The sequence below is a fragment of the Thrips palmi genome, unplaced genomic scaffold (genome assembly GCF_012932325.1).
Source record: "Thrips palmi isolate BJ-2018 unplaced genomic scaffold, TpBJ-2018v1 HiC_scaffold_11, whole genome shotgun sequence".
Classification (NCBI taxonomy): Eukaryota; Metazoa; Arthropoda; class Insecta; order Thysanoptera; family Thripidae; genus Thrips; species Thrips palmi.
Genome location: NW_023144622.1, coordinates 9,825,796 through 9,848,075, shown reverse-complemented (window position 1 = coordinate 9,848,075; position 22,280 = coordinate 9,825,796). Strand labels below are relative to the sequence as shown.

The following is a 22,280-nucleotide window of genomic DNA, read 5'->3' as shown; positions in this document are numbered from 1 at the left end:
CAGGGTGTTCCCAGTTTCATAACTGGTTTAAAAGTAAGTTTTGAAATACCAATAAAAAGGAGTCCTGGTTTGGGAACGGTATTGCAGCAAAGTTTGTCAAAACGGTAACAAATGTGAAGAAATCGTGGTTTGGGCTGACTTTAGGCAGCCACTGCATCTAATCTAAGGCGGCTAATCGTTCTCTCTCAACGGGTGGGTGTTCTTTGGGCCTTCCTTTGAAACACCTTTGTTGCGGAGTGCGATTAGCCGCCTTAGTTTGGGGGCGGTATTGCAGCAAAGTTTGTTGAAACGGTAACAAATGTGCAGAAATCGTGGTTTGAGCTGACTTTAGGCACCCACTGCGACTAATCTAAAGCGGCTAATCGTTCTCCCTCAACGGGTGGGTACTCTTTGGGCCTTCCTTAAGAACACCTTTATTACGGAGTGCGAGTGCGGTTTGTCAAACCAACCGTTTAGCTGGTCACAGAATTGAGGAGAACATGACAAGTCAACCGCAGCCTTTAGAAGCATGCCAAACAATCCAACCTCAGCAACAATGAAGGGGCAGTTTCAATGCGCGACTACTCGTTTTTTCAGTCTCGCGATTTTCGAAAGGGCGCAGACACCGAGAAAATTGTTGCCAACCCACGAAAATTAATTTATTGCGTCTTTTCTGCTACGAACGTTTTACCAATGACGGATTTCAAAGATGTTCCAATGTCAAGACACAGTGCAATGCGCTAGCATTGGCATTTTCGAATTTCACGGCGTGTTGATTTCTTTTGATGGGTCACTTTAAATTTTGACAAGTTGGCATGATGGTGTCGTGTCGTTGCCATGGCGATTTTTTTTTCATGTTTTAACCATTTTCTCAGAACACAGACAATTTCTTGTCACTTTGATGAGCCAGGAGGTTTAGTTTTGAGGAGTGGTACATTTTTTATTTGAACCATTTTTTCATATCATGAACGGTTCTGGTTTTCGATTGTTTCAAATTTATGTTTTTCGCGTTTACGGAAAATATCCACGATGAATTTTCGAAAAAAAATTGGAATTTTCGTTTTTTTTATAGTTGAAATAGTTTAGCGTTGCCCGGTTGACAAAACTAGTTCCCATTCCTGAAGGAACCACTTTGGGAGCAGTTCCTGAGGCAGTCCTCAGGGGATGTGGGAGGGACCATTTCTGGCGGGAGGTCTTAGGGATCATACCTGAGGGAACTTCGCCCGGGCGTAACCGGGCCGTTCCCTGGGGCACGTACTGGTAGTGACGTCTCCATCACGTGCCTATCGGGATCATGCCGACAGTCACGTCATTGTCACGCCCCCGCGGATACAACCAGCCATAGTGTGAAACGCGTTGCAGATGGTACTATCCCCTCACGTCCTTTGTGTTTTGTACATTGGCCGTGACCACAGTCACGTGTTAGGCATGTGCGTTCGGTACTCGTTCCAGATGGGCTGTACAGGTCACGTCCTTTCAGAGACATGTCCAGCACGTGTCCACGTGCACGTATGATGGACCTTCCAGTGGTCGCTTGACGATTACCCGTGCGTCGAAGTCTCCAACGTCATTTCTCAAAACAGTTAAAACATTAAAACTATGCGTCCAATCTAAAATCTGATATTGCCAATCGACTGCAAATCGAATCCTTGACCCATGAAATATGAAAGGTGACGATCTTGGCCCATGGTATTCTTTCGCTGTGTCGTGCTACCGCTCAAACGGAGGGCACGCAGCAGTCACGGCCACATGCCTTGCCGTCACATCCCCAGGCTGTGCCGAAAGGAACGTTCCCACAAGAACATGCCTCCGGGTACGAAAAAAGTACATCTTGTGCACGCCGCGCCTTCATGTTCCCAGGACATCCCACTGGGAACGTTTCTGCAGGAACTACCTAGGATGGTCGTAGGGATTATGACCAGGTACGTTCCTAGGAACACGCCCCGTTGCCATTGGGGAGCTCCCTGCGTAGTACCTAAAGGAACGTTCCTCGTTCCTGGGGGGACATTCTTGGGACGTCTTTAGTCACGAGATTTGTCAATCGGGTGTTTATTTGAAAATCGAAGAGGGGGGGGGGAGGAATCCACGGACCTCGGACAATAGGGGTTCTTGGGAACCCCTAAAAAAAGGCCGGCGACATCCTAGAAGCGGGCACCTATGGTGTTTAATCGGTTCCTTGTATGCATTCGAACTGCCGAAAAAACACTTGGATGAAACCCGACACCTCCTGTGGTTTAGGTATGGGTCTAAACACCCCAAAAATGGCTGTTGTCGAGGGTTTGGGGGGTTTGAGACCCAAATGGGTCTCAGGTACGCAAAAATGTGTGCTCATTCGAATGCCGTGTCGCACGAGGCTCTACGAGATCGGGTTCGGCCAGTTTTAGGTCCCGAAATTGCTCAATTTCACTGTTTTAAATAACAGGAAAAGTAGCGATATACATCGGCAACTTTGGCCCGTCCCGTACATTAACAAATGTGTGAATTTCGCCTTTGGTTAGCCCTGACGGGTTTGAACCTGAGTCTGGGGTCAAAATGGATGTTATTTCCGTCATCAGCGCCCTCAAAAACATAAGAAACAATGCAAAAACTCGAATAAAAAGAATGTTCAAAATATACCCCACTGGGATTTGAACCCGGGTCTAAACTTCTTCGATTCGCTTGAAACTGGCACCATGTGTTTTGTCTCGTCGCCCCGATTCCAAAAATACCCCTACATGCCCTACTAGCTGTATCCGTTGCCGAAATCCTCCTCGACCCCATGTAGACCATGATGCACCTGCAGCAGCGCCCCCGGGGCTCAGATCGGATTTGCTGCCACCGGGCGGTTCTTAGGGTCACCCAAGGAGGCTGCATACCAAATTTGGTCAAGATCGGACCACGGGAAGTCCTCGGACGAACGGACGAACGAACGAACGGACGCACAGCATGCATCATACTATATGCCCGTCCCTCCGTCATTTTTTTACAATAACCTAACAGGAAAAGTAGCGATATACATCGGCAACTTTGGCCCGTCCCGTACATTAACAAATGTGTGAATTTCGCCTTTGTTTAGCCCTGACGGGTTTGAACCTGAGTCTGGGGTCAAAATGGATGTTATTTCCGTCATCAAAAACATAAGAAACAATGCAAAAACTCGAATAAAAAGAATGTTCAAAATATACCCCACTGGAAATTGAACCCGGGTCCAAACTTCTTCGATTCGCTTGAAACTGGCGTCATTGGTTTTGTCTCGTCGCCCCGATTCCAAAAATACCCCTACATGCCCTGTTAGCTGTATCCGTTGCCGAAATTCTCCTCGACCTAGACCATGATGCACCTGCAGCAGCGCCCCCGGGGCTCGGATCGGATTTGCTGCCACCGGGCGGTTCTTAGGGTCACCCAAGGGGGCTGCATACCAAATTTGGTCAAGATCGGACCACGGGAAGTCCTCGGACGAACGAACGGACGAACGGACGAACGGACGAACGAACGGACGCACAGCATGCATCATACTATATGCCCGTCCCTCCGTCATTATTTTACAAAAAATAAACGGGACGGGACAAAAACTGAGGCCTTTTAGTGCCGTTTGAAGGTGACCATCGGCGATTGCGTTCTTTTTTGGTTCAAATGCTACCAAAGCATACGTCAAGGTCCCGTCAAAATTTCAAACCTCTGTGTCAATCATCATAGGAACTGTGAGCTATCAATCACCGGCCAAGTGGCCTTTTTTTTTCTCTCTAACTACCTTCTTCTGGCGTCTATCTCATCTCGTGTCAAATGCATACAAGGAACCGATTCGATGACGTCTTTGCAATATTTGTGTTGATCTCATCGTGCTGTTATTGGCTGAGCGATAGCGAAGCCTGTTACTCCAGTGCGGTTGAAAAGTTTCTTCTCTCTGTCCGTCTGTCTGTCTGTGTGTCTGTGTGTGTACACTACTCCTCCTGAACGGCTCGGCCGATCTGGCTGAGATTTTGCAGGCTTATGAGGTATGTCCAAGGCTCGGCACACGCGAAATTTCACTATCCTAGCTCAACTAGTTCAGTTTTTATAGCCGAAAAACACCTAAAAAACGGCGAAAAATCGAGTTTTCTGCAGGTAGATCACCTCTGTCTTGAAGAAAGGGGTGTCTGGGGGGCGGAGGTCCCCAACCTCGACAAGTTAAAAAGTTACAAGGGTCAAGATCGTGTTATCTGTAGATGAAGCAACTCTTTCTAGAATAAAGGGGGGTCTGGGGGGCGGGGCCCCCCAGCATGCAACACGTAAGGAGTAAGCGACGATGGACAAGCCAATGCCTGCCGAAGGCAGGCTAGCGCCGCAGGCCAAGGTAGGTACGCCAGGCGCGGATTGGAGGAACAGGCCGCGAGATATCGCGAAGCCTGTTACGACAAGACGCGGTCTGGCGTATACCTACCTTGTTAAACAAGATCTTTGTAACCTGACAACAATGTATTAAAACTTACACTTGGTCTGTTTCTAAACAGAAAACCTGTCCAACGACAGCACAACTGTTTTGAATCACGATTACATTATTGTTACTAGATGAGGGAGTTGTTATAAAACAAGGTAGGTTTACGCCAGACCGCGTCTTGTCGTAACAGGCTTCGCGATGTCTCGCGGCCTGTTCCTCCAATCCGCGCCTGGCGTACCTACCTTGGCCTGCGGCGCTAGCCTGCCTTCGGCAGGCATTGGCTTGTCCATCGTCGGTTACTTCTTACGTGTTGCATGCTGTGGGGCTCCGCCCCCCAGACCCCCCTTAATTCTAGAAAGAGTTGCTTAATCTACAGATAACACGATCTTGACCTTTGTAACTTTTTAACTTGTCGAGGTTGGGGACCTCCGCCCCCCAGACACCCCTTTCTTCAAGACAGAAGTGATCTGCCTGCAGAAAACTCGATTTTTCGCCGTTTTTTTTAGGTGTTTTTCGGCTATAAAAACTGAACCACTTGAGCTAGGATGGTGAAATTTCGCGTGTGCCGAGCCTTGGACATACCTCATAAGCCTGCAAAATCTCAGCCAGATCGGCCGAGCCGTTCAGGGGGATTCCGTGCGTAGGGGGTCACTTCAGGTCACCGGGGCCTTGCGCCTGAACTGAGGTTGATTTCGTAGCTTGGGCAATTCAAATTTGTTTTACTAAACAAAGACCATGTCCTCATGTGGATAAGTCAATCTACCTTTGGTTTTTCTAGGTTTTGTAAGCTGCTAAAGTGTCGTTTTGTAAGTTCCGTCATGCTCACCAACACCTTTAAGACAACATTGCCATGCTGTAGTATGTGACTCAACCACATCAAAAGAAAACTGGCTATTTCTCTCTCTTCCGTGACTTATTCTTCACAAAATTACGGAAGGTGACCTTCGTATCATCACTTGTTGAACCCGAAACAACCTATGGGAAAATGTCCACCGTGTGACCATTAGGGTGGGCCGTGAAACACGATTTTTCGCTATCGCAAACGTAATAACGCGCCAAAGTTACTTCATGGCCATACAAACTCAACGCGATCTGGGCCAGGTCTGTAACTGAAAGCTTGACCCTCGCGCATCGACGTTGAAAATTCGAAAATTCGACTTTTACGGATTTTTCTAAAAACAGCCATAGAAACTGAACCAGATGTCCAAATGATGTTTCCGAGACGGAAATGGAAACGTCTGATCATGCTTTATTGGCTGAGCGATAGCGAAGCCTGTTACTCCAGTGGGGTTGATGTCTGTCTGTCTGTCTGTCTGTCTGTCTGTGTGTGTGTCTGTGTGTCCGCACTACTCCTCCTAAACGGCTCGGCCGATTCTACTGAGATTTTGCAGGGTCATTGGGCATATCCTTGGCTCGCCACACACCAAAATTCAGCTTTCTATCTCAATCCATTCGGTCATATTAGCCAAAAAACACTTTAAAAACGGCAGGAAAAAGACAATTTTTTTGGAACTTTCAACTTTTTGTCAAGTTCAATGTCGTTTTAAATGTTTTTGAGGCTGCTGATAACGAAAATAGAACCCATTCAGACCTCCGACCGAAAGTTTAGCCACATAAGTGTAGATTTTGATGAGCAAATGCTCTTTTGGAGGGGATCACGCCCATTGCCACGGTCTGCCAAGGAAGGCAGCCTGCCAAAGAGATCACTGTAAGGTCCTACGGAGAATACTGTGCGGTCCTACGGAAAATACTGTAAGAGCCTACGGAGAAGATTGATAAGGGGGCTACGGAGAATTCCCACAAGCTGCTTACAGAATTTTCCGTTTGCCACAGTGCACATCTATAGATGTATGCTTGGACAAGCACACATCTGTAGGTGTATGCCATTAAATGGGTGGGATTAAAGTGTGCTTGGCCAAGCATACACCTATAGATATGTACTTGCCAAGCATACACCTGTAGCTGTGTGCTTGCCAAGCACACACCTATAGATGTGTGCTTGGCCAAGCATACAGCTATAGATGTGTGCTTGCAAGTACGCTCCCATAGCTGTGTACTAAGCACACATTTGATCTTGTAGTGCTGTTAGAGAATGGAAGCGTAGCTCAAATTATTTCAATCAGTTGACTCGTAACTCTATTTCGGAAAAGCTTCAAGTGTGTCAAGCAGAGTCGAAAAGTTGAATCAGAAAAAGTTGTGCAGTAAGCGAATAAGAAAATGAATTTGAAATCAAGAGTAGGTTTGACTCAAAGAAAGTTAACTCGTAGAGAAGTTCTGTCTCATAAAGGTGACTCGATAGAAAAGTTGCGGAAAGGAAACACAAGACACTGTTTAGAATGAAAGATTTCTTTAATAAAAGCGTATATTAAACAACATCTCCAAAATTTTACGAGAAGAAGAAGAAGAAGATCTCATCAAAAAAAAAAGTTTGATAAGAAAATTAAACAACATCTCAAAAAAGTTTTACGAGAAGAAGAAGATCTCATCCAAAAAAGTTTTACGAGAAGATCAAGAATCAAAAAAAAGCTTAATGGGCTTCAACAGGCCCACGGAAGAAAATTAGAATTGGTCTTCAACTGGCCCACGGCTGGTCCAGTAGGACCCAGGTCTCGGCCCCCGCACTGAGTAATATCTAGGCCAAGCCCTGCGCGGCCAATGGTGAGGGTAGGGTACTGGGACAGTCTACAACAAAATTTTCATCTGTGATTAGACACTGAAAAAAAAATGGTCATACACGAAAGTAGGGAAAATAGAGTACACACCTCACGAAGACGCGGCATAGACGAAGGGGAAGGGGGCATCACTCTGATGCGCCTGGGGGGAACGACTAACGCAGGCCGAGGGACTGACATCAATGGCACCACAGAGGGAAGGTTGACAGGCGGACTGGCAGCAGTTGAAGCAGCAGTTGAAGTAGCAGAGGGAAGGTTGACAGGCGGACTGGCAACAGTTGAAGTAGCAGAGGGAAGGCTGACAGCAGCTGAAGTAGCAGGTCCAGTAGTCTGAGTCGACTTCTCCTTCGTTCGACGTACTGGCGTCTGCGTGCATACTGATGATGATTTACGGCGAGGAGTGCTACTCTTAGTGGGCACTGGCGTTAACAGCCCGAGGGGGTCCTGGGCGTTTGCCCCCACCCATGGTGTTGGGACCTATGAACAGATGAACAAAAAACATGGTTAGACACATTGACGTGGTACATGCACGTGAGGGGAAAAAAGGGCTTACAGCACATGAACCACCAGGCGCCACCCCGTCAGGAAATTGAGGCAGAGGCTCGGGCTGAGGGGGTGGAGGGGGCGACGGCGGGGGCGACGGCGGTAAAAGGACCGACTGAAATTTTCGAAAACTAGCGTAAAAAAGGAGCGAGGGACGGGAAAAAAAACAAAAAACAAACATGCAGATACTCACCCCATCGTCCTTGTACGGGGCGAGCGGTTTAATCGGCACTTTGCGTGCCACAGCCGGTCCTCCTGGCCCCGGATCGCGTGGGGGCGGCGGCGGCGGCATCCGACACTGCTCCAGCCACGCGTGCATGAAGTCAAGAGCCTCAGCTTCACATGGGGGTGAAACCTGGGCCTTCTCCTCCTCCTCCCAGGGGGACGGCGCCCTATTCTCCTTATCAGGATCCTCCTGAAACAGAACAAATTCGATGCAGTTAGTAACAAGTTCCAACCCTTTCGTCACACGATCCATTACTTGCGGTTTCAGTGAATCAAAAGCAGGGTTGTTAAAGTTAATTTTTTTGGTTATCGAGTAATTGTTAAGTTAATTTCCGACTCCTGTTACGATAACGAGAACGTTAACACTTCTCAGCCACATTATCGAGTTATCGATAAGTTACTTTTAACGAAAATCGTTCAAAGTAACTAACTTTTTTTAAATGGAGTAATGAAGGACAATAAAACACAACATTAAATACCCAAAAGTAATGTCTAATTGGACTATTATGTATGCATTACCTATCTTTAACTGATAAAATGAATACAATTATAAATAGGGAGTTAAAAAGATCAAAATTGAAAGTTCTACAAACTTACACTGACTGACTAGCGCGTTACTAAGTGACGACTTACTCCCAGTACTGACTTGACTCCCATTACCGTTGGGGCCGGCGATTGGGCACGGCGGAGTGCCAGCGGCGCAAAAATACGAACGTCAGAAACGTTTTTGCTGAAAAATTTTGCGTGCATTTCTACAATTTGGGGGAATTAGTTACTTAGTTAACGCTAGTTACCGGATTGTGTTAACGATAACTCGATAACGATAACTGGTCTGCAAGATGTTATCGAGTTAACGTTAACCGTTGAATTAACTTATCGAAAATCGATTATCGTCGTTAATCGTTAAATTAACTTTAACAACCCTGATCAAAAGTGCAGTTAACGGAACGTGACTTGACAACGGCGAGAAAAGTACATCGAAAATATAGGGTGTAAAAGCACTTACAGCCGGCTCGTCCCTCGGGGTGCCAGGGCGCAGGGGCAGCTCTGGGAGAGGTGCAGCCGGTGGGGAGGGGTGGCAGCCATGAAGCAGGTGGAGTGCCGGTGGGGAGGGGCGGCAGCCAGGAAGCAGGTGGTGCGGGTACGTGCGACGGGGAGGGCGGAGTTGTAACCTGCTGGACCTCCCAGGGGTGCTGCGCGCTCTCACTCTCATCTCCGCTCGATGTGGACTGAAACCATTAAGGGTAAAGAATCGATTAGTTTTCAAGGCAAAACACAAAGAAAATCACATGCCATTACCGGCCGTTCTCAGTGGAACCGCAGATATTGGCGTGCGAAAACACGGTGTACGATTCCGATTGTATTCACATTTCTTTAGCACTGAATACACGTGGAAACGTACAGCATGAGGGAAAGCTTCAAAAACTTCAAGAAAGCAAAACACATGCTTTAGCGAGAATTTCAGAAGCAAGCAAGCAAGCACTGTTGAGCTGCGCAAGGCAGCTGACTTACACAGACGTTGACGGGGCCTCCATGGCAGCGTCACTCCCACCCACCCACATGGACGAACTATACCTCACCAGTAAGACTAACTATACCGAGCGCGACGCGAGACACGACTGGGATTCGAACCCCGGCCCAGCGCTGCACCGCGCAGCGCCGGTACACTGTAGGGGAGGGGCGGCGCGGCAAGCCGACAGCCAGCCTGAGGTGCGAGAGAGAGCGAGTCGGCGCGGCAGTCAGCTGACTGCGCCCCGGCCGCCGGCGGGAAAGGTTTCCCACGCTCGCGGAAACGCCTCAAACGAGGCGGGGACACGGGGAGCATGACGGAGATCAAGAACGAGACGTTAGGACACAATCTACTGCGCGGCGCAGCACAGCCAGCCATGGCACGGCGTGGCGTGGCGCGATTCCGAGAAGCGCGCGCCGGACAAACGGACACGCCGGCCGGCGGCCAACGACAAGTTAAAACAAGACGCGGTTTGAACGTAACGGACACAGCCTGCCCGGCACGGCGTAGCGTGGCACGGGCGAGGCAGACAAGTTAAAACATGACGCGGTTTGAACGAACACTACACTCAACAGAGCTGGAAGGGAAAATAAATTTTGGAGGTTACCGATTTGAATAAGAAAATACGGTGCGAGGAAACGCCACGGCTCTACAGAGAGTCGAACGGCCTCGCACCGGTACGAAATCGGGCATAGCTTCCGCCTTAGAAAAATCCTACCGAGCGAGGTTATCGCACCGGGAGGACAAACAGGTGGAGCTTCGCCACAACGAGAATCACACACTCTACTCACCAACTCGAGATCCTTCTCCAACTCGTCCAGATCTATCTGGACGACGTCCATGGGGTGGCCGAAGTCGTCCTCGCTGCTACTCTCTGACAAACGCGCGCGCTTGAAGTCCCCCGTCCTCCAGGTGCGGCTCATCTTGACTAGGACTCACGACGGTGGCGGCGAAAACACAAGTGCCGCGCTGGGCCGGCGCGCCTCAATTTATCCACCACCCCCTCCCCTTTTCCTCCCGCCGGCGGGGAGGGGGTTTCGCGCGCTTTTCGCTCATTGGCCAAAAATCGGTATTTTAGACGAATCACAGCGAACCTCCCGGACGCGTTACTCTCATAGCGAGATTGCGAGTGATTTTGAACGCGCCGAAAAGAAAAGTTGGTTGCATTCATCATTTAAAATCGTCTCGCAGTATTTTTTCTCTTCGGAATCGTTGATACACGGTTAAAAACACTAAAAACCTGTTGCGCTCCGTCGGCTTTGGGTTCGAGGCTAAAGCCTTCAGACAGCCGGCACGGAACTTGTGTTTATCAACAGCGAGGACCACATTAAAGAAATCAGAGTGCACGAGGCGATAGGAAATACTGTTCCGATCATAATTCCATTGGGTGATGAGAGAAATAAGAGTCGGTAAAAGAGAAATGAAGCTTTGACGAGCGGCGTCTGCTTCGGCGCGCTGCGGCGCGTTGCGCAGAAGCGATGCGCAGTGGCACGCGGTGAGCATTGTTGAGGCCAGTAGTTAGCGCGGCGGCCACTACGTGGCGCTGCTTCACGGCGCTCTGCTGCGAGCTGCTGCACGGCCCCGTGGTGCGCGCGGCGCACCGTGGACCACTCCAAGACCCACCGGAGGACCGCTGGCGGCACAGGGGTGCTCACCGGCTTCACGCCTCGCGGGCAGGTGCACGCGGCTTCGCGGCGAGCTGGCGGGACCGCTCCACACCTGGCCGCGGCGCGATGGCAGGGGCGGGCCGAGGGAGGGGAGCGCGCCGCGGCTTCGCCTCGCGGCACCAGCGGCGGAACCAGAGGGGAGCGCACCGAGGCTGGTCCACCTTAGGTTCGGTTAGGTTACGCACGCTCAAGATGATGACCTGCTTAGGTGTCCAAAAGTCCGACCCAGGGGCGGGTCCAGACCTGCTTAGGTTCGGTTAGGTTACCCACGCTCAAGATCAGACCTGCTTAGGTTCGGTTAGGTTACCCACGCTCAAGGTGTCCAAAAGTCCGACCCAGGAGACAAGTGTCCAAAAGTCCTACCTATACTACTAACAGTCTGTAGCCTGGTCTCGGTCTGTGCGCACCTCCCTAATATACCAGTGAATCCCTACTCTCTCTCGTCACTTATCCGTTCCTCATCACTATTAGTGCCCTACACTACAATAACATGAGGGGAGAATCTACCTACATTTTGTTTAAATATTCCATAAAATAGTTGTTGTGATGAAGTGGACTGTGGACTGTGGACATGTCCTGATCAAAACAAAACAAAAGTTGTTTTCAGTGGCTGCTGCGGGAAACATGAAGTTATAAATGTGGTGATCCATAACTACATATTACTCCATTTCTTGATAAGTTGTCTGGAATGAGGACAATAAAAGAAAAACAATCAATAAATTAATCAATTAAATATGTTATGATAAAATAGAAGAGGAGAGTACTCACATTTTATAAAAATAGTCCATAAAAGAAGATGCAGTGATGAGTTGGACTCTATCGACAATGTCGAGATCAGAACAAAACAAAAATAGTGTTCAGTGACTGCTTCGGGCAACTCAAAACCAAAATGTGGTGTCCAGAATCATAAACGAGGGCCACATATTGCTCCATCTCCAAATTACTTGTCTGAAATGAGGAGATTAAAAGAAAAACAATCAGATAAGTCATAATTTAAATAAGATAGGGTGAAACAAGAGATGAGTCTACTTACATTTATCTAACTCGCGCTGCTCGCTGGGGGCTCCGCCCCCAGACCTCCGCATGTGTGGAGCGCGTGCCGGAGTATTTAGTAAGTCCGTGGTGACCAAAGGCAAATTTTCTAAGGAAGTAAATGTCCTGCTTCTTTGAAAGCTCTATTTAACCGCTTTTGACCATATAATAAGGCTACTTTTACTGCCCAAATACATAGCTTGTATTGCATTTGCTACTGTGGCAGTCAATGGGTGCATACAAGGTCCGGAAAATATTGAAGACTGCTTTGACAAGGATAGAGGTGAAACGAAAAAAACCTTAGGTCTCTACGACCACTCCTTGACCCCAAACATTTCTTTGAGTGAGTAAGTGAGTGAGTGAGTCAGTCAGTCGGATTGGGGCTATATAGATTCTTGATGATGATTGCCCAATTGCCGGTGGCGGGGTCCCGATTACGGCACAGTTTCGGAAATTCTCGACAAGACCTACCGATGGGGCGAATAAAATTTTATAGTCATTCGGTCCCCTTTTTAGAAGATTGAGTAGGTTTGCTCGGAAACAGTGAGAAATTTTCAACTTTTGAGATGTTTCTCAAATAATCCATTAAATTTGGAATCGAATGAAAAAACCCGCAGGTCTCTACGACCACTCCTTGACCCCAAACATGTCTATGAGTGAATGAGTGAGTGAGTCAGTGGGTGAGTCAGTCGGATTGGGGCTATATAGGTTCTTGATTGATGAGTGAGGGAGTCAGTCAGTCGGATTTTGGGGCTTTATATGTTCTTGATGACAATTGATTGATTTTGAAGATGTTGCCGGTGACGGGGACCCGATTGCGGCACAGTTTCGGAAATGTCTCGACCAGACCTATCGATGGGGCGAATAAAAATTTTTAGTCGGTCGGTCCCCTTTTTTGAAGATTGAGTGGATTTTGTTGAATGAATTTAGGCCTATTTAATCGTTTTTGAGGATGTTGCCGGTGACGGAGACCCGATTGCGGCACAGTTTCGGAAATGTCTCTACCAGACCTACCGATGGGGCGATTAAAAATTTTTAGTCGGTCGGTCCCCTTTTTTGAAGATTGAGTGGATTTTGTTGAATTTAGGCCTATTTAATCGTTTTTGAGGATGTTGCCGGTGCCGGTGCCCCGATTGCGGCACAGTTTCGGAAATGTCTCGACCAGACCTACCAATGGGGCGACTAAAAATTTTTAGTCGGTCGGTCCCCTTTTTTGAAGATTGAGTGGATTTTGTTGAATAATTTTAGGTCTATTTAATCGTTTTTGAGGATGTTGCCGGTGACGGAGACCCGATTGCGGCACAGTTTCGGAAATGTCTCGACCAGACCTACCGATGGGGCGACTAAAAAATTTTAGTCGGTCGGTCCCCTTTTTTGAAGATTGAGTGGATTTTGTTGAATTTAGGCCTATTTAATCGTTTTTGAGGATGTTGCCGGTGACGGGGACCCGATTGCGGCACAGTTTCGGAAATGTCTCGACCAGACCTACCGATGGGGCGAATAAAAATTTTTAGTCGGTCGGTCCCCTTTTTTGAAGATTGAGTGGATTTTGTTGAATTTAGGCCTATTTAATCGTTTTTTGAGGATGTTGCCAGTGACGAAGACCCGATAGCGGCACAGTTTCGGAAATGTCTCGATCAGACCTACCAATGGGGCGACTAAAAAATTTTAGTCGGTCGGTCCCCTTTTTTGAAGATTGAGTGGATTTTGTTGAATGAATTTAGGCCTATTTAATCGTTTTTGAGGATGTTGCCGGTGACGGAGACCCGATTGCGGCACAGTTTCGGAAATGTCTCTACCAGACCTACCGATGGGGCGTTTAAAAAATTTTAGTCGGTCGGTCCCCTTTTTTGAAGATTGAGTGGATTTGTTGAATTTAGGCCTATTTAATCGTTTTTGAGGATGTTGCCGGTGCCGGTGCCCCGATTGCGGCACAGTTTCGGAAATGTCTCGACCAGACCTACCAATGGGGCGACTAAAAATTTTTAGTCGGTCGGTCCCCTTTTTTGAAGATTGAGTGGATTTTGTTGAATAATTTTAGGTCTATTTAATCGTTTTTGAGGATGTTGCCGGTGACGGAGACCCGATTGCGGCACAGTTTCGGAAATGTCTTGACCAGACCTATCGATGGGGCGAATAAAAATTTTTAGTCGGTCGGTCCCCTTTTTTGAAGATTGAGTGGATTTTGTTGAATTTAAGCCTATTTAATCGTTTTTTAGGATGTTGCCGGTGACGGGGACCCGATTGCGGCACAGTTTCGGAAATGTCTCGACCAGACCTACCGATGGGGCGACTAAAAATTTTTAGTCGGTCGGTCCCCTTTTTTGAAGATTGAGTGGATTTTGTTGAATTTAGGCCTATTTAATCGTTTTTGAGGATGTTCCCGGTGAGGGGGACCCGATTGCGGCACAGTTTCGGAAATGTCTCGACCAGACCTACCGATGGGCGAAAAAAAATTTTTAGTCGGTCGGTCCCCTTTTTTGAAGATTGAGTAGGTTTGCTCGGAAACGTGAGAAATTTGTTCCCCTTTTTTGTAGATAAAGTAGGTTTTCTCGGAAACGGTGAGGAATTTTCAATTTTTGGGGTTTTTTCCCCATTTTCCCAAAAAATTTTGGAATCGAATGGAAAAAACCGCAAGTCTCACGACCACTCCTTGACCCCAAACTTTTCTATGAGTGAGTCAGTGAGTCAGTGAGTCAGTGAGTGAGTCAGTCGGATTGGGGCTTTATAGGTTCTTGAAATTGTAAACAAAAGGAGATGTAATGAAGTTAGTGACTCCGTCAATAACTGGAAGTCCAGAATAGACATATTTTTATTTTCTTGAGCTGTTGCCGCCCACTTCAAACAACAAGTGGGGTTCTCAATTATAATCGAATTATCATTTTCATGCCGCCTCTTCAATGTAACCCTAGAATTTGTAAAAAAAATTTAAAAAACAAATCAAGACAACAGTATAAAGGGTTTCTTCAAAAATAAGGGAAAAGCGGATAACTTACTTTGAAATTAAAGAGTACCCCAGTCCAAAAAAACCATGGGCATCCCATGAGCCATGGGGGCATGGGATGCCATGGGCCGATTCTTTCCATGGGAACGATTCCCCGTGATTTTTGGAACAACTTCTCATGGTGTCTTGCGACTCATGGGCAGAGGTAGGAACTTTTCGCGGCATGACCTCCGAATTTTTCGCTCTAAAAACAAAAAAAATCGCGTTTTATCGCGAATTCGACGAAAATGCCCTATTTTTCTCTCAAATGCTTGAATATAGGTGTTTTTGACGTTAAAGGTACCTAGCGCTACCAAAAATGCTTTTTTTTTTCCCCCTAAATATTTTTTGTAAGGGAAGAAAAGGCATGTTCATTAAAACTCACATTTATTTGTCACAATGCATAAAATAAATGTCAAATACAAATATCAACAACTCTAAGCATAGCATAGAGCAAGGAACATTAAAAACAACAGGAACAGGTATTCAAACATAAGTTTTGTTTGAAGTACAATAATCTTAGTTTAATTCAATAAATTATTAAATCAATCATCACACTTGTGGGACTAGGAAGTTAGAATTATCAATTCAGAATACAGATCCAGATGATTTGTGAATTAAGGAGTAATTGAATTGACAATTCAATTACTCCTTAATTCATTCACAAATCATCTGGATCTGTATTCTGTTCTAGTCCAAACCCAAAGGTTGAGAGTCAGCAGTTCCTCCTGGGATTCTTCAACTTTTTGGTCAGCACTTCCCCTTTCCCTGTATTGTATTCATTCATGTTGAAGTAGACTATTGTCAGCCTCTCCGAATTCTCGGGCTTCAACTTGCGTCTTCTGTCATCAACAACGATGTTGTAGGTGCTGATGGAGCGCTCGGAATTCGCGTTAGCCGGCAGAACCCAGAGAGCCTTGAGGCAAGCATTGGAAAAGGAAAGATGACCATTTTTGAGGGCACAGAGCAGGCTCACCACATTAATACTTTTGAAGTCTGGCTTGTTGGTCTCTTCCCGCACCATTTGCATCAGAGCAGCTTGGCCAGTCATGAATTCCTCACATGATAGTTTTTTGACAAATGGTATGTTCTTCATGTGGTCTTTTATCATTAAAGGGGGGAAATTTGGGACCTCCCTAGAGCCCTTGGGCTAAGCAAAGCCTCAAGGCTGAGGAACAATTTCTTGCTGGGTCCGACTTGCTGTATTTAACTAAGGCTGCTCTGGCGGCTTTAGCTGCTGCTTGCAGAGTGGTAATGTATTCAGTTTGTTTGTTTCTAGGAAGAGAGTCCAAAATGGCAGATCTTAAAGCAGCCACAGTTTTCTGACATAATGAGAGCAAACTTCCTTTCAATGGCATCGAGTTTCTGGTAGATGACATGCCCAGTTGGCTTTTTTTGCTTTGAAGCTGTTTAATAGAAATTTTCCACACCTTTGCTCTTCACTGCCACAAATTCAGCATATTTTTAAATTTTTGCTTCTGCTGGCTGGTCAGAGTTTTCAGCCACCCAACACTACCTCCAATTCTGCCTGTTTCTTCATCATCCTCCCCTTCAAAATTATGATCATCATTTTTAGACTCTTCTTCCAGAAACTCCAAGATGTCATCAAAAAATTCATTCAAGTAGTTCACAGCCCTTTTTCCATGAATTCCACCTGGTGATGATGGGAGAGGGAAATCCTTTCCATTTGGATTTGTTGTCAGGGTACTTGTCTTTTAGGAAGACCAAGTACTCATTTTTCCTCTTTCTAGCATTCAAGAATATTTTCTTTACATGCTTTACAGCCAAGTTTAATTCTGGGAGGCTCTCCTGGAATGTGTTTCCAACATGGTGGAGCTTGTGGGGCCAGCATTGTATAGCAGAAGATCTTCGTTGAGACTTTGGAGAATCTTGAAACATTTTGTCATGTATCTAGCAGAGTCTGCATTAAAGGCAGCTACTTCTTCCAAAATTTTTTTTATATCTCTTCAGGCTGTCTAGGACAGCATTGGGACAGTTTCTTGAGTTAGCAGCATCGAGCACAGTAGATGCTGCTAGGTACAGCTTTTGCTCTGCAGCCGGGTCGACAGTCTGGAACATTATGTTGTACACACACCTGCCACCGCCGTCCGTCGTTTCATCACTATACACAACAATGTCCTTGTCCTTCAGCTCTGTCTTGATTTTTTCTTCATGGATTTTGGCAACCTCAGGTATATAAACATCCCTCAGCACCTTGGAAACTGGGAGGTCCCCCCTTCCTTTCACATATTTGTCCAACCACTTCCTTATTTCCTGAAAATTAAAAAAAAATCATTAGCCCTGTTTACTCCACTAAAATATTACAGCATATGAAAGTGTTTTGACTTACAGGATTGTCAAGCTTGAGCACTGGAAATTTGCTGATAAGAAGGCTTCAACTGTATCCAGTATGAACTGGTGTTTTTCCTCCTTTCTCTTTTTGCGCTGTTCATAGTCTCCTCGAGTGTAGGTTGATGTTCTCCTTCTTTGCCTTTGCCTTCTCCTTTTTCTCTTTATGGCCATCACCGTTCACATGCTTCTTGACTGTGTCTTTTTTGGCCCACTCTACACGCTTGTTGCAGTATGTGCAGAGCATACCGCCGTTGTTTTCTGCCATTTCCCTTTATCTTCATACTGCTGCACTCTATCTTTTAAGGTCACCTTTTCAGGAGGCATTGCTGCTACCTCACCTCCGACACTTTTAAACACAGAAGAAGCTCCCACACAAAAAAACCCTTGCCTTGTAGTTTCACGACAGGTCCATTCCTGCTATTACAGGTTAGCCAACCTACCTAACCTGTTTTTAGGCACGGCGGACATAGTGCCAACTGCCTGGGAGGTTGGCAACCCCAATTGCACCTGTAACCCTGTTTTTGAACTAAATATTAAATTTTAGATGTGTTTTGCATGTATTCAAGCATTTTTGAGAGAAACTGGCATTTTCGATCGAAATATTGCGCCCCACACCCGATTTCGCTAATAAATCGCGCCATAGGCGCGATTTCGCGTCATCGCTCCAAAACCCTGAAATTTCGCGTCATGTCGCGAGTTGTTTTCGGTCCCAGACAACACAATTCGTCCAGAACTGCTGTCAGATTTTGATTTCAGAGCGTTTTAAAAAATTTCGCTTTATCGCAGGTCGCGAAAAGTTCCTACCTCTGCTCATGGGGAAAGGTACCATGGAGTGTGAGTCATGGGAAGCCCTTCCTTGCCTTGGCAGAGTCCCTTGTGAGTACAAAATGATGAGATCAGTGCCTGATTTGGATTTAATCATTTTATAGGTGAACTGTCACCCCCTAAACTTTTGACGCTACATCCGATTTTGCAATCATATTTTGTCTGGAGGGCACCGTTGACATGATATGACCTATAATTGAAAATTAGGCGGAGACTTCAACGCACGAGCAGGACTGCCTTCCCATGGGAAGTCCGAACCCATGGAAAAGTTCACATCATGGGGAAGGTCCTCCCATGGTGCTAGGCCTGCACCATGGGAAACGACCTCCATTTTGCATGGCATGCCACTTGTCCATGGTGCTGAACCGCAGTCTCATGGGATTTCAGTGCGCTGTCATGGGATTTGTGTCATGGGATCCCATGCAATCCATGGTTTTTTGGGACTGGGAACGACATAAATTATGAGAAGCTCTGGATGGGCCGGCTTTAACCAAACTTAAGGCAGATATCAAACATAGCAGTTGTCAGCCAAGACTTTCTGGGGTGCTAGAACGAAAGAAATAAATTAGTATCGAAGAGAAGGGGTATTATCATACTAAAATATAAGGTTTTAAAAATAGGGGCAAAAGACCAGCTAGAGTGTGTTAATTTTTCAAGAAAACCCAATGACTTTGATGAGAGAAATACTTTGAGGGCAATTTTATTTTTTTGAAAGAAATTAGAATTTGTAGAAATAGAACAAACATACAACAGGGCTGGGAAATACTAGGTAAAAAGTACCTAGGTACTGTACCTAGGTACTTTTTTGGTACCTATAACTGTACCTAGGTACTCAAGTCACAATTGTAACTGTACCTGTACCTAGTACATTTTGGGCAGTAACTTTACCTAGAACTGCAGGTACTTTTACAGGTACTTTTGGGCGCGAATGTAGGAAAGACGGGTAATGAGATGCGCTCACAACAGTGCGGGGATAGAGAGACACTCAGAGGACTGCCTGTTTTCGGGGAAGAAACAGATATTCGGCCCCCTCCCCTTTTTATGTGCCTTCTCCGGGCTCCATGTGGCAGGTCTGGTCACCGCACGCACTGCCAAGGTGAACGCAGAGGACTTGCACTATGAAACAATGGACACATCTCAGCAGGGATCATAGGGTTTATCCCTAAAATGCGTTACCGGAACCATCCCATTATAGGAGCGAGGTCAAGGATGGTCCCTGGAGCCGCCGACGATGCGGCGTGACGAATCGGGGTTGTAAACAGCACACACGTTGGCATGAAAAGGGTCATTGACGCAAGAAAGTTTAAAGGGACGAAAAAGTCGCGCGAGGTTTGTTTTGGTTGCGTTACTGGCGGATGTGTTTGCAATATCAAAATATCTAAAGTACCTGAAAAGTACCTAGGTATTTTGCCAAAGTACCTGTAACTGTACCTAGGTACTGAGCTCGATCAAGTACCTGTAACTGTACCTAGGTACTTTTTTGATCCAGTATCTGTATCTGTACCTAGGTAAAAATATAAAGTATCTGTCCCAGCCCTGCATAGCAACAACAGTCGATGAGGATTAAAAAGTACTGAAATAAATTGCTTTTGGACTTATGGCTGGAGAGGTTATGTTTCCTTTGGAGCAGATAACAACCATTCTTTCACTTCAAGCCAATCAGAAACTAAACCGAAAGCTTTAAATTAAAAATTTAAAATCAAATGAACATTACTTACCTTCTCATTCCTCCAAAACAACCATCTTAAATTGGTATTGAATACCGTGCTGGTCCGATCGTCCGACAAGAGATGCCACAGGCTAGGCCACCGTAAGGGAGCAGGAGGGGAGGGGGGGGGGAGACGACAGCCTACGGGGAACGGGAGGCGGAGGGGAGGGGGTAGTGAGCAGTGACGTAGCAGCCCGCCGGGCCCAGCCCAGCCGAGCCGCACCTGGGCGAACGCCATCCGGAGACTTGACTTTTCCCTTACCAAACCGAAATCATCCGAAACTGGCCGAGGACACATCCAAAGCTGTCCGACTGGCCCAGGACAGTCCGTTTTCTGTCCGGGACTCGACTTTTCGAGTCCGAATCCGGGGACAGGCGAAGCGGACAGCCCGATTATTTGCCGAAGGCTGTCGGAGCGTCCGAATCTGTCCGACGGTCTGTCCGATACAGTCCGGATGCAGGGGTGACCACCGGAATGCCTTGGGTTAGTACCGGCCGGGATACACTCAATCTTGTAAGGACAAGTTACCACTTTTGAACATGTGACAAAGCAACGGCGAGTAGACCGGTCCTGGTTAGGCCTAGTCTTGTTTGCCTCAGATTCCTAGAATTTGTAGCAAATAATTCCAAAGGGATTGTTTGCCTCGCGGAAAACCCCCGCCGCACGCGGGTCGCACGAGGGGACGGGTTACCCCGGCGGGACGCCTCTAACCCGCCTATACCTGCGCAGATTGCACAGTAAAGTGGTACAAACACAGTGTCATCTGTATTAGAACACACATTTATTTTGCAAAAAAAAAGCAGCGTCAAACTGTAACATGCAGAGCAGCATGTTAAAATATTACTCGTTCAATACGGTAATGCCCTGAATCTGTGATGCATGACAGCAAAGAAATTTCCGTGAATATATTTTTTTTTTCACATAGTGAGTACGACCAAAGCCGCTCAAATTTTCCCAGAGCAAATTTAAAATATGTGAGCCGCTATGTCAAATCCTGCTATACGGTGATTCAGACAAGATGCGCGTCGAAAACCGCACCCTTCTAGCTTGCATAGCGCGCGGTGCGCTCCCACAGAGAGGGGGGAGGAGCGCCGCGCCGGTGAAGAGGCTCCCCTGGGGGCCCCGGCCCTCATTTTTCAGGTTAGCGCAGTGGTCAGCGACGTCGACAGCGAGCAGCGAGGAAAGTCCAAAGGAGGGGGGCCCGGGAACGAATCCAGCCATGGTAGTCCCACCTCGGCCAACGCCAGTTTCATTTTTTCCGGACGCGTCTCGGACGGCCCGGAACGAGCCCGACCAGCCCTGTCGGCCCCCCGAAACCCTTTTGATTGTGGTACTTTTCGACCGTTTCCCCGGCAAGCCCGGGAAAGATTTGGGAACTGTCCGGCGGTGACTGACGGACTGTCCCCCGGGAAAAATTTTCGGATCGTCCGATCGGCCCCATTTGGGAAACCCTTTCCCCGTTTTAAAGGGTTCGCATGACCCAGAATCCCAGCGCTCTCTTGACTTTCGATCTTGCGTTTCCGCAATGCTGTGTTGGAAGCTGCTAGTTGGCAAGTCTCGCTTGACAAAACGCAATGGCTCAGCGGATTTGCAAGATGTCGCTGGAGAAAATTGTCAAGTCTACACTTGCCCACAGAGAATCGCATGTCGCGCTGTTACCGTGCAGAGGGTGCCTGGTCAATGGTACTCAGAATCACCAGTTGTGACTCTTTTCGGAACTCAACTTTTCACTGAAATGAAGTGCTCATGTGGCAACATTTTAATAACATCAGTTACTTTTCAAATGTTGACTCTGAACCTCAATGACAATTCTAAATTTGTTGATGTTGAGGTAAAACTTTAATACCTGCCATGTTTTTGTTTTACTTTTTCATATTTTGTTATTTATTTTAACTCTATGCTTAATGTGTGTACTCTGTGTTTTGTTGTAGTCCTGTCTGAAGAAACTCTCTTCCCCCTGCGGAGTACCAGAATACAAATGTCATCCAAGTTGTGCTCAGAAAAACTTTCCCCAGGCAACACAGAAGCAGATCTTTGGAAGACTTCCTCCTTATCTCATTCTGCACCTTGCTAGGTTACTTTCTACTATTCAAGTTTTTGTTGTTTGTGACATGTTATTTGTAACACGTTGTTTCCTTTCAGGTTTCAATCAAAAAATCAGGAAAGTCTTTAATTTTTTCAAAAAACAGCTGCACAGTGAAATTCCCTCTTGATTTTAACATTGATAGTGACTTCCCCCCCCTTACAAGCTGCTTGCAGTTGTCAATCACTCAGGTTCATTGAGAGGTGGCCACTACACAGCTATGTGTAGAAATGGGTTTAAAAAACCTTTTTTTACTATACTAACTGTATTCTATTTAAACATTTTTTGACAATGTTTTGTTCCC

General features: G+C 46.7%; 2 protein-coding genes and 1 long non-coding RNA gene across 3 annotated transcripts in view; 1 reads left to right on the top strand and 2 right to left on the bottom strand.

The window, feature by feature from the left end:
- The window catches only part of LOC117639639 (aldose 1-epimerase-like), a 151,312-nt gene that overhangs the window by 20,590 nt on the left and 108,442 nt on the right, over positions 1-22,280 (top strand). The window lies entirely within an intron of this gene.
- LOC117639741 (SH3 domain-containing protein C23A1.17-like) lies at positions 6,894-10,248 on the bottom strand. Its single transcript, XM_034375617.1, has 5 exons — positions 10,117-10,248; positions 7,784-8,005; positions 7,601-7,705; positions 7,138-7,524; positions 6,894-7,057 (listed from the first exon to the last, which is right to left on the bottom strand). The coding sequence occupies exons 1-5, from the start codon at positions 10,246-10,248 to the stop codon at positions 6,935-6,937; spliced, it is 969 nt and encodes a 322-aa protein (XP_034231508.1). The 3' UTR covers positions 6,894-6,934.
- Positions 11,628-12,035, bottom strand: LOC117639649. Its single transcript, XR_004587379.1, has 3 exons — positions 12,026-12,035; positions 11,761-11,940; positions 11,628-11,675 (listed from the first exon to the last, which is right to left on the bottom strand). It is a non-coding gene; the product is annotated as an uncharacterized LOC117639649 (long non-coding RNA).

Bases quoted from the DNA above. Each gene is read 5' to 3' on its own strand.
- LOC117639741 (XM_034375617.1), bottom strand. From the start codon at position 10,248: ATGAGCCGCACCTGGAGGACGGGGGACTTCAAGCGCGCGCGTTTGTCA. The intron at 7,706-7,783 runs GTGAGTATCTGC...CGAAAATTTCAG, and splicing joins CCCCGTACAAGGACGATGGG to TCGGTCCTTTTACCGCCGTC. The intron at 7,058-7,137 runs GTGTGTACTCTA...ATTTTGTTGTAG, and splicing joins CTATGCCGCGTCTTCGTGAG to ACTGTCCCAGTACCCTACCC.